Genomic DNA, 12,173 nt, shown 5'->3' on the forward strand with positions numbered 1-12,173 from the left:
TCAAATTTTGGGGGCATACCAAAGGTTAGTGAACATAATATGAATGATGATCCAGCAAAGGAAACCAAGAAGAAGCAATGAGACACATTTGAATTAGACTGAACCAAGAGAGTGCAGCATCACAAAAGCCTAGGAAACGATATCTAGGAGATGATCAACGATGTCAAATGCTTGAGATGTCAGAAGTTGAGAAGTGGAACAGACTATTAGACTTGGTAATTCAGAGATCATTGAGAGCAGTTTCAATGAAAAAATGAGGTTGGAAGATGAGGATTTAGAAGAGATTAATAGTAGAAGTAGAAGCACTGAATAGAGGTGGCTTTTTCAAGGAGTTTAGCTGAGAAAGAGAGGAGCATAATGGGACAATTAGCCAGGGTGGACAGTAGGATTTTTTTTTTTAAGGATAGAGCAGATCTGAGTATGTTTATAGGTAGCAGTGAAAGAGCCAACAGAGGGAGAGATAAAGATTAGACAGTGGAGATGATAGTGGTAATCTGCTAGAGAAGATGGGAGGGGAAGGTTATCAGGGGCACATATAAAGGGGTTGGCTACTCTTCATTAGAGTCTGTAGGGAAGGAGAGGGTTGGAGAATATTCTGAGGGACTGGACTTCCATTCCCATTGCTACCATCCCATAGTTCAGGCTGATATCATCTCATGCTTGGACTACTGTATTATAACTGATTATCTTTCCCTGCATTGCTCCCCCTTGCCCCAACACACACACATCTACCAGATAGATTTTCCTAAATCAATATTTTATGTAATTTCATCATATCCCATTTCCATTTGGCAAAAAGATAGTCCAACCTCTTTAGAATGACATTCAAGGAAGGAAAAAGGCATTTATTAAGTTTCTACACTGTGCTAAGCACTTTACAAATATTGTCTCATTTGATCCACACAACAACCCTATTATCTCTATTCTATAGCTGAAGAAACCAAAGTAGAGAAGTGACTTGACCAAGGTCATAAAGTAAGGCTGGATTTGAACTCGAGTCTTCCTGACTCCAGGCTCAGTGCTCTATTCACTGGGACACCTAGACTCCCTCAATCTGACTGAAATTTTATCACCCACTACATTCTTACAAAAAGCCCATGTATAAAAAGCCCAAAAAGCCAGCCTGGTATACTCACTCCTTCTCCTGGATTCCCTGTCATTGCACCACTACTCACACCATTCGCCACACTTGGAACTCCATTCCTCTCTTGCCTATTGGAATCCTACCCATTCTCCAGAGTCCAGATCCTTTTTCACCTACTTCTTGAAGACTTGTCTGCCTACTCCAGCACAAAGTTATCTCCCTCATTTGTAGTCCTGTAACAATTTTTATTTATACCTATATTTTTATGTCTATTTGGCTCCTCACAACATATGCCCACTCTACATTGCATTGTCTTAGGCACTACTACCTTATCATGGATGTGACATATATGTTGTTTCCCCAGGCATGACTCTAGTTAAATCACTCCAGTAATCTAACTAGCATCAAAAAACATGCTGGTCAGATTTTAACAGACTCCAGTGTGTGTGTCTCCTGGATCCCAGCCAGCCAGCTCTTATTCATGCTGACAATGTGGTTTAAAAAAGGAAAGGCTTCCATAAACACCCAAGAATGTGTTTGACAGTCAAGGCTAAGCACTTTTAGGCCAGGGTCACCAAGGCAGCTATTTTAATTTACTGTACTCTGTATCAATTAACACGAGGAAGAAAAATGTTTTACCTTGCTGTTGGAACATCAACATGGTCTGTGGGGATGAGTGAACAGGCAGGGAACGAGTCCTTTGGACTGAGCTGTGAGTTCGACTTGGCATGCTGTTGCTGCCCCCGGGGTTGGCAAACCAAAGATTCTAGGAGGAAAAAGGATATGCATGTGTGCATATGCACCAATAACATGCACAAGTCTAGGTACACAGAAACACACACACACAAATGCCAGAGTTCAGGCAGGAAGCAAATGCTACTAACTATCTGTCTCTACTAAATTCTGGGGATATGTTTCCAGGTCTATCTGTGGTATCTTCTCTGCTTATTTATAGCCAGAACTTGTCCTGGTGCTTGGAGGGGTTTATAACTTCCATTTGCTTTATTTTTGGCTCCCCTAGACCTCTCTGTGAGACATGACTTTATTAGGGATTCTTTTCTCTCTGACTCCCTTTCTATTCCTTCCATTCTCCTGTTTTCTAAATAATAGGGAAGATCAGAAAATATGTGTGGCAGAGAATTCTCTTTACTTCTGGGTTTGGTTTTGAAATTCTCTGCCCCCCTGCTTTTTTTAAATAAAGGAGCCAGAAAATCTAATCAGAGGAAGAAAATAATAACTGCTCCACACACTAAGCTGGCATGTTTAAAATTACTTGGATTTCCTTAGCAGCGGATTCTCTTTGAATGAGTCACAGAATGAGGAAAGTCTGGAAAGTGACGTTTGGTGCATCTAATGTCTCTTTTTTTGGTGATTCAATTTGGCTTACGCTGCCCTCAGTACATTTTGCTCATTTTAAATCCCTCCATTAACCTCCTGGGCTTTACAAATTAAAACAGTATTTCTACCCAAGTTTCCTTTAGAAGCCCTTCGCTACTCCCTCAATGCATAGGGGCCAATTAGACACAAAATTATAACTTAGTATACTGTTCACTTCCCTGTCCTCCTGAATGCTCCCTTTCCCCCCATGCAGAAACAAAATGAAGGGATTGGGGGGAAATTAGGGATTTGTGGAGCAGTGGTAGGATAGAAGAGAACTCATCCTAACTTGCACTGAGAACCTCTACATGCACTCATGCACACACACACACACACACACACACACACACACACACACACACACACACACACACACACACACACACACACACACCTGCTGAGATTTGTTTGTTTTTTTGCAAGGCAATTGGTGTTGTGACTTGCCCAGGGTCACATAGCTGGTAAGTATCAAATGTCTGAGGTTGGATCGGAACTCAGGCACTGCTAACTCCAGAGCTAGTACTCTATCCATTGTGCCACCTCACTGCCCCCATACTGAGAAGATTTGAAATCTCCCCATACACCACTCTGTGTTGATCCCAAGGGTACCTTTTTTGTCGAAAAGCCTACTTATTCTGAATGTACTCCACAATGGGGAAAAGAATGTTCAGGTTTACCCAATCATAATCTAGATTATAACCCATAGGTAGTGGTATGCTGGTAAATATTTAACAACTGGTTCTCCAGAAAAAAGAAATGCAAACACAACACATTTTAAGTTTAATTTGAATTACTGCCATTTTCTCCATCACTTTCTTAAGTCTGGATAATCAATAAAACAAAACAAAGGTCTGATTTATGAGGTGTAAAAAACCAAACATTTAAGGATGAGTTGACTCTATCCAGAACACTTCTATCTATGTGTACCTTTACATACAAAAAGACAAAAAAGGGAAATGAGTGTTTGCACCTCTTTTTAAAGGCCCTACCTCAAATGTGGGAGTACCCTAGGTAAGGCTACTTTTACAAAGCAAGCTGGACAAATCCTCCTGACTTTCCTCAGAGAGAGGCCACTGTTCTTCCCTCCTTAGGTTTGAAAAGTGCAAAAAGGGCAGGCTATTCCATAGGTCAACCAGTAAAATGTCCAGTTTCTCTTTGGGTTTATGGGAACATCTAGAGCTTTATGGGTAAGGGGCTCTGTAGCTTCTGTTTCTGTACTTGGTAAACTTTCCCCCCTCTTCAGCAGGGGGAAAAAATAGTTGAGAAAGTCTGAAGGGAAACAAACCTGTCTTCCTTGTTTTAGGATGGTAGGGTTGGTTGCCGCACTACGCTGGGTGGAGCTGATGAACCCGCTGGTACCCAACAGGCCAAGTCGGGCTGAAGGGAGATTCCTTGAAGGGATCTGGTACTGGCGTGGATTCCGCCTGCCCATGCCTCCACCTACAGAACCTGCTGTTGGTAAGGAGTTTGACTGTCCAAAACCTCGACTGTCACAAAATGGAAGGAAAACCAGAAGAACATGAGATATTTCAGATCCCTTTTAAAACAATTTCAATTTCCCCCTTATTCTTTTCCTCTTATCCTCCCCCCCCCCATCAGAACCAGTATCAGGCAGTCATCATATTCTATTAATCTTAGGATACTGGGAGGGCTTTCTGTATAGAAATCAGTCTAACCTCTAGACATTCTGACAAGTTCAAACTTTCACCCAGATCTACTTGGTTGGATAATTAGGGACTCTGGCCTTCTGGTTCTGACAGTTTCTCCTCTGCTTTTTTAGTCCTGAAGAACTCATTCTCTTTCTGGTGAACGCATTCAGATTCTATGTGGTTACATAGCAGTGAGCAGTGTTTTAGGGACCAGCACATTCTTTCCAAGAAGTGTCAGCTTTTATATTCAATACTGTTTAAATCAAAATGCTTTACCCCAGACTGCCACAAGATGGAACAGATTTGCTTTCTTTAGCTATCTATACAAGATAGGCACACACTATTTCTGAAGAAACATTTAGAATCAGGGTTGAGACAGTCTTTAACAAGTTGGGGATAAAGGGAGGCTGTGACACTGTGATTTGCTAAGATTAATACTGGGTTGGAGAAGGAGGAGAGAAGGAGAATCTAAATTATCAACATAATAGATGCCTTAAGATATTTCTCTGTTCTCCAGAATTTATTTTCTCTTGGGGGGAAAGAAACATAAACTCTGCCCTGAAACTGGTAAACTGGTAAACTTGTTACAGTTCATTTCCTGGCTCACTAGCTTCCCTTTCTAGGGTGTTTTGATCAAAAACGATCCCAAGTATCCTATGACAGATCTTCAAAGCATCTCTTATATAAGTTTCCTACTCTTCACTTACAACCACCAACCTGGCATAGACTCATCACTTCACACCTGAACTACTACAAAGTATCCTGGTTGGTCTCCCTGCTTCATGTCTCTCCCCACTCACCAACACATCTTCCACTTAACTGCCAAGTGCTCTTTCTAAACAGCAATACTACTCAACAAACTCCAGTGGCTCCCAATTACCTCCAGGATCAAATATAGATCCTTTGCTTTTTAAAGCCCTTTGTACTTTTTCAGTCTTTTTACATTTTACTCCTCTCCCCACGTATTCTAAGACCCAGTGACACTGGCTTTCCTGCTGTTCCTCAGAAATGAAGGTTCATCTCCTAACTCCTTGCTAGAATGCTTTTCCTCCTCACCTACATCTCCTAGATTGCCCATCTTTCCTCAAGACTCAGGTCAGTCCTACCTACTGGAAGAGACCTCCCTCCTACTCTTCACCTCCCACCCAGTGCTTTCCTACTGAGATTTCCTTTAGTATATTCTATCTATCTATCTATCTATCTATCTATCTATCTATCTATCTATCTATCTATTTATATCTCTTTATGTCATGTGATTATTTGGATGTTGTCCCTCTGTACTCTACACCACCAACCCCCAATCAGAAAGTGAGCTCCTTGAACAGGAAATGTTTTTGCCTTTCTCTGTATCTCCAGTGCTGAGGGTAGAACCTGGCACACAGTATGTGCTCAAAAGCTTGTTGTCTCACTGACTCATATTCCACACTCAGTGAGAAGGAAGAATGTTCCTGGTCTCTATGGACTGCTTAGTTTTTCTCTTTCTTTTGTTTCTTAATGAATTTTGATCACTTGATAAGTGATTCCACTTCATTTAAACTCTCTGTGAAAGTCCTGTCCTAGCTACCAAAAAGTTGAACGAGAAAGAATAAGTTATAAAGAATGGGGATGACAGAATTTAAATTGACAGCCAAGTTGGCAAATGTATGTCCTAGACCAAATGACCAAAAAGGCAGAGGATCTGAGATTTACCATCATTGATCTGATCATCATTAGTATTATGAGGCATTTAAGTCTGAATTAAACAATTAGGCTATCTATAAAGAGATAGAGGTGAAGAAAGAAAAAGTGACAGAAACATGTTTCCTTCCTCTGTTGTTTCTCTTTTGCATCTCTGCCTTTCTCTCGTAACTCTTTAAAGATAATTAACTGATATCCTTGTCAAAATTAATAAGAAATTAAATATCCGAAGATTGTTAATAAGAACCCATTAATATGGAATCTTGGGTAATTCTGGGAGTCTGGGATAAAGTTTGTCTTTTCACTATCTATAAAATTTCAAAAGTAAATTAATAGAGGGAGGGAAAAGATTCCAGGGGAAACATCTGATCTACTCATGAGAAATTTTTCAGTGTTTTAGCAGTGCTTATTTGAGCAGGAGTCACATAATTATGAGAACCGGAAGGCACCAATAAGACCATCTTGTCCAACTTTTACGTATAAGGTTCCCTTAACGTGGTCACTGACCGTCTCCTTCCGTTAGAAAACCTTTAGTGAGGGGAAACCCATTGCCTCCTGAAGCAGTCTGTTTCCTACATTGGGTCTAATCAGACCTATCTGAAAATTCCACCCATTGCTTCTCGTTCTGCCTTTTGGAGATAAGCAGAAGAAACCTGATTACTCTTTCATATGACAGCCCTTCAAATACTTGAAGAGAGCGAACATATTCCTTCCCTGTCTTTTCTTCTTCAGACTGGACACCTGTAAATCTTTCAACCCACTCTTGTATAGAATTACTTTAAGGCATGTCACCATTGCCATTGCCCTCCTCACCTTAGGATGCTCTACAGCTTAGCAATGTCCTTCTTTTTATGTATGTCCAGACAGGAACAATTCATTTTTGATATTATTTATTCATATTTAATACGTAAAACCATATTCTGATGAAAAGTATATGTTAATGTTTTCTTTCCCCTACAAGTAGCACTTCACCCCCAACAATCCAAGACCATTGTAGATGGTTTTTATTTTATTTTATCTTTTCTAAAGTCCCCATAAGTGAGCTTCAAAAGGCAATCTTTGTCAAACTGAACCAAATCCAGAAAATTCAGTTGCTGAAGAAGTTATAGAAAATGCAGGATAAAGAATTACTTCTCTCATTAACTTAGTTCTGTTAATACTAGTACTAAAACTGGAAAATAATAAAACTGAAATTCTTTAAATAACTAAGATTATTTTTCTAATTCAGACTGACCTTTCCTCCTTCCACTTAGTACAAAGTAAGTGGGTTTTTACTGTTTGAATCGTGTATGTGAATGTATGCAAAAGATCAAACAATTTGTCAAAGCATATCTGAATATACATATACAAATATATGTAAGAAATTTTAGACCTTTTAGGTAGAAGTATTAAGATAATACTGATCTACATATATTTACTATATAAAATAAGATTCTGATGGCCTTGATGCTTACATTATTTTCCTCTTGTTGTCCTCACACTTTATCCTCAACAAGTGGGGAGGGGCATTAACATACTCATTGAGTCAATAGTGTGACTTCTTTTTTTGGCAAGCAAAAACTAATTTAATCTGAAGTCTGCAATAAGAAGGACATAGTGCACAAAAAGAGGAAGATGATAGGACTGTAAAAAAACCACTTCCTTCATCAGAAGACTGTTATTTTAAAACTTTCTACCCTTCTGGAAGAATAACAATATTTATATCCAATAAAATGGATCCTTATTCATATTCCATAAATGCAAATATCAGCACTTCACTTGATATAGGATATGATGACAAGGGGTCTACTTCATGAAGGCAAAAAAACAAACAAACCCCAAACTCTGGAAAAACCAGTCTGATTGTCTTTTTTTTCCTTTAATAACTTAAAGGTGGCTGTGTTCAAGTTACTAATGCCTCACATCTACATTCTTTAGTCAATTAATAGTAATAACTAGCATTCATATGTAGTATTTTAAGGTCTGTAAAATCTTTTCATATGTTCTCTCACTTGATGATCAAGCATTTATTTTATTTTTTTATTTTTTTGGAGAGGGGAAGGCAAGACAATTGAGGTAAAGTGATTTGCCCAAGGTCACACAGCTAGTAAATGTCAAGTGTCAGAGGCCAGATTTGAACTCAGGTCCTTCTGAGTCCTGGACTGGTGTTTTATTCACTGTGTCACCTAGCTGCCCTGATCGACCATTTATTATACACTTCATATGACCCCGACACTAAGCTAAGTGCTAAGGATACAAAGAAAAGCAAAACCAATCCTTACTTTTAAGAAAAGTGTCCAAGAATCAAGTAAAAATATTCCCTTTGGAAGCTTTTTTTCCTCCTGAATGTGGATGGGTGATTAGTTCACCTTTCAGCTTTTTGACAGATTCTTTTTCCTTAGATTGATTTAGCCTGACCCTGCTGTATAGAACCCTGGTCCAAGCATGGTTCTAGTAATGCAGGCAGTTCTGAGTGTCATATTTTAGGAAGGACATTGACAAACTTAGAAGCACCCAGAAGCATGCAACCAGGATAGTAAGAACCCTGTGGTCCAAGCAACATAGGGATCAGTTGGAGGAACTGGGGGTGTTTAGCTTGAAGAAGGGAACATGAAGGGAGGACATAATAGACATCTTTAAATGTATGAAGGGTTGTCATGAAGAGATCAGATTTGTCTTGTTATTCGTGACATCAGAGATCAGAATTAGGGACAATTAGTAGAAATGGCAATGGGCCAGATTTAGGTTTCATGTAATAGTTCAATTAAAGAAACATGTATTAGCTATCTATTATTTGCAAGGCACTAAGGATCTTAAACAACTTACATTCTATTGGATGGTAAGGAAAACCTGTCCAATAATTATAGTTAACCAAATTGGAATAAACTGCCTTGGAAGGCAGTTGATTCTTTCCAAATAGAGATCTTCAAATGAATGGTGAATGAATACTTATTGAAAATATTGTTGGGGGAATTTCCCGTATTATAGGAAGGGGTTATTCTAAGGGAACTCTGAGCATCTGTTTTTTCTGTGAATTTGGTAATCCCAGAAAGTTTCAGATAAATCTCTCGATTCCCTATAATTCAGCTTCAAAAAGCAGTTGGATACCAAATTCAAACCACTATAAATCTAGAAGCTCTAAAGTACAATGAGGCTTATTTTCACCTTTTCCTGAGGAGCTGAATTATTATCTAAAATCAAGAATGATACGTCTACAGTTTTAGACTGCAGCTCAGTCCAAAATAGAATAGCAGTGTTATGCTTAATCCAGCCATCAACTATAATTAGCTTGTCTGCAGCTAAAAGGAAAAAAAAAACCCTCACACAACCACACAGGCTGCGGGCTGAACAACATTTGGCTCTCCGTCACCTGCACATATTTAAATGTTTTGCAAGTATTCATTAAATAGAGAAAATCTTGCTCAGGAAATCATTTTGAGGCACAAAGGACCTAATTCATATCTTCCTCAGGGAATTCTCTCAATACTTTCCCCTCCACAACCCCACCCATTTAATGACTATTTTAGAACTTGCCACAAGGTACCTGCCATGAACAACATGTGATACTCAAGCATATTACTGTATTCAGAGCCCAAACCAGCATATGAGTCACTAAGGTAACTAACATGCATCATAATGAATGAAATCCGAACATACTTTCTTTGCTGTCGATATCCTGATATGTCTAGAAGGGTTTTCCTAGGGAAAGACCGAAAGAGCTTCTGCACCTGCTGTTTCCATGACAACAATCTTTTTTTCTGTGTCTCTGTAAATGCCTGCAAAAGCAAATAGGATTTTTTATGGGTAATGCAGTATGGCATGAGGGGAAAACATGCAATTAAATATGGGAAAACATTGGAGTCTGGTCAGTTTGGCTTTAAAAAAAATAAAAAAAACCCCCACCCCAACAACAACAAAAAACTTGTGTCTAACCCAACACATATACTAATTAGATAGTTTTATTTTGGCAACCACCTGTAACAAAATTCTGAATTTCACACAGAATATGCTTGGTAGGCTACAAGCATGAAGCCTGCTAAAAAATCATATTTTTGATTTTTTTAAAAAGATTACATACCGTCAAAACTTGCCCTCCCCCTTATACTCTACTTATTAAGTGGAAATGGATTGCAAAATTGATTTGTGATACTCAGGCTTTAGTGGACTCCCTGCATTTTTAAAATCAATGGGAACTCTTTAACTTATCCAGATACCAATGTGCTATAATGCAGTATCACAATTTGTATAAGCTTCAGGTAATTTAACATATTCAATGCATTTAAAGAATTTTTTTTAAACAATCTACCAGGCAAGGATATCTATCTATAGATACAGATAGATATGTACCTCTTTTTTTCCCCCTCCTTCCTCAACTTCATTCACCTGAAATATATGGTTTTGCCTAATGGCAGGTCAAAGGAACTGATAGCTTCTCTCTCTTTTTTAATTAATATTTTTCCCTCTTCCACGTAGAAACAATTTTTAACATTCATTCATTTAAAAAATTTCTGAGTTCCAAATTCTCTCTCCTTCCCTTTCCCTCTTCTTGAGAAAACAGTCAATCTGATATAGACTACACATATGCAGTCATGCAAAACATTTCCTTATTAGCCATGTTGTAAAAGAAAACAGACCAAAAAAAAACCACTCAAAAAAGGAAAATAAAGTATGTCTTAATCTTCATTCAGATTTCATCAGTTCTTTCTCTAGAGGTGGATAGCATTTTTCATCATAAGTACTCTGGAATTGTCTTGGATCATTGCATTGTTGACAATACCTAAGTCATTCACATTTGATTATTATATAGTTTTGGTAGGACTCTGTACATGTTCTCTCATGTACATGTTCTGCTCACTTCACTTTGCATCAATTCATGTAACTTTCCAGGTTTTTCTGAAACTATCCCACTTGTCGTTTCTTCTAACACAATAGTATTCTTTTATGATCATATGCTACAACTTGTTCAGCCATTCCCTAGTGAATGGGCATTCCTTCAATTTTCAATTCACTGCCAACACAAAAAGAGCTGCAATATATATTTTTGTATATATAGATCCCTTTTCCCTTTTCTTTGATTTCTTTGGGATACAGACCTACTATTGGTATTGCTAGAACAAAGGCCTAATAGTTTCAAATTGTTCACCAGAACAGTTGGATCAGTTCACAATTCTATCAACAATGCATTGGGATGGCAACAATGTCCCATTTTTTCACATCCCCTTTAGCACTCATCATTCCCATTTTTGTCATATTAGCCAATGTGATAGGTGTGAAGTGGTACCTCAGAGCTGTTTTAATTTGTATTTCTCTAATCAATAGTGGTCTAGAGCATTTTTTCATGACTATTGACAGCTTTGATTTCTTCTTCTGAAAACTGCCTGTTCGTATCCTTTAGCCATTTGTCAACTGGGGACAACTGGGGAATGACTCACAGAATCGACAGTTTTTCAATGTGTCTTCCAATTAATGCACATTATAGGCTACATCAATTTTAATACTTCATACCATTTTCTATCCTGATGCTTCTTTTTGTGGTATCTAAGTGACTTTGGGGTCTTAAGGGATATAGCAGCAGAATGTATGTACTGGTAAGTTTTCCAATTTTCAGAGGCTTCAAACATAAACCTGGTGCCACACTGACTCTGTTGTCTAAGAACCAACAGAAAGTATAATAAGAACAGAGCCACATCAACATGAGACGATGAACTGTTTGATTGTGGCATCCTATGAAACAAAGATATTTAAATGGATTTCAATCAATGGAAATGGAAATCAATCAATATGGCTCTTCCTTTTTCCATGTTGACAGGGACAGAAAGGAAAGCATAAGGTGCCAAAAGCCAAATAGCTTTTAGAAATCCACAAACATCAACTTAACTATAGGTACTTTAAATGTGAGATCTTTGGTCTAGTAACCAATTAATTAACATGCTATAATGGAAAAAAATGAAAACTGATATTATTGTAATAAAACTGGAAGACCAAATGTTATTGTATCTCTTTGGAGAGGTAAACAAAGTAACTGGTAGAGCTGGTTTAATCATGCCGTCAAAGTCAACAAGAAACATCATTCAGTGTTAATATGTTAATTCAATGTTAATATATACTTGGTTGTCTCATCTTGTAGTGTTCATGATGATCATTTTAAAAAAAGAGCACTATGAAGATAATTGTAGCTTATGTGCTAACATCTGCTGCAAAGGAAGAAAAGGGAGAGAAATTCTATGAGGACCTTAACCAGCTCCTCTAAACCAAGTCAATATGATCTGAAAATAGGTATGCAAAGAGAGGTTGGTTTAAAAATGTCTTAGGTTTGAAAAACAAGAAGCCAAAGGTATGTAGACTATTCCAAATCTCACCACTATACGTCATGAACACATTCTTTCTAAAAAGAATCTGAAGGCTTT

At 38.0% G+C, this 12,173-nt stretch overlaps 1 protein-coding gene across 11 annotated transcripts in view; it reads right to left on the reverse strand.

Annotated features, from left to right (window-relative positions):
- SAMD4A (sterile alpha motif domain containing 4A) overlaps window positions 1-12,173 on the reverse strand; it is a 295,052-nt gene that overhangs the window by 32,939 nt on the left and 249,940 nt on the right. For all 11 annotated transcript variants that reach the window (XR_011971822.1, XM_072629810.1, XM_072629807.1 and 8 more), the window contains 3 exons: window positions 9,424-9,542; window positions 3,747-3,948; window positions 1,724-1,850 (listed from right to left, as the gene is read on the reverse strand). Coding sequence is in view for 10 of the 11 variants with exons in the window: in XM_072629810.1 (XP_072485911.1) it covers window positions 1,724-1,850; window positions 3,747-3,948; window positions 9,424-9,542 (448 nt within the window). In the remaining variant the exon portion in view is untranslated. The remainder of the gene's footprint in view (window positions 1-1,723; window positions 1,851-3,746; window positions 3,949-9,423; window positions 9,543-12,173) is intronic.

This window comes from Notamacropus eugenii, chromosome 1 (genome assembly GCF_028372415.1).
Source record: "Notamacropus eugenii isolate mMacEug1 chromosome 1, mMacEug1.pri_v2, whole genome shotgun sequence".
In the NCBI taxonomy this organism is placed as follows: domain Eukaryota; kingdom Metazoa; phylum Chordata; class Mammalia; order Diprotodontia; family Macropodidae; genus Notamacropus; species Notamacropus eugenii.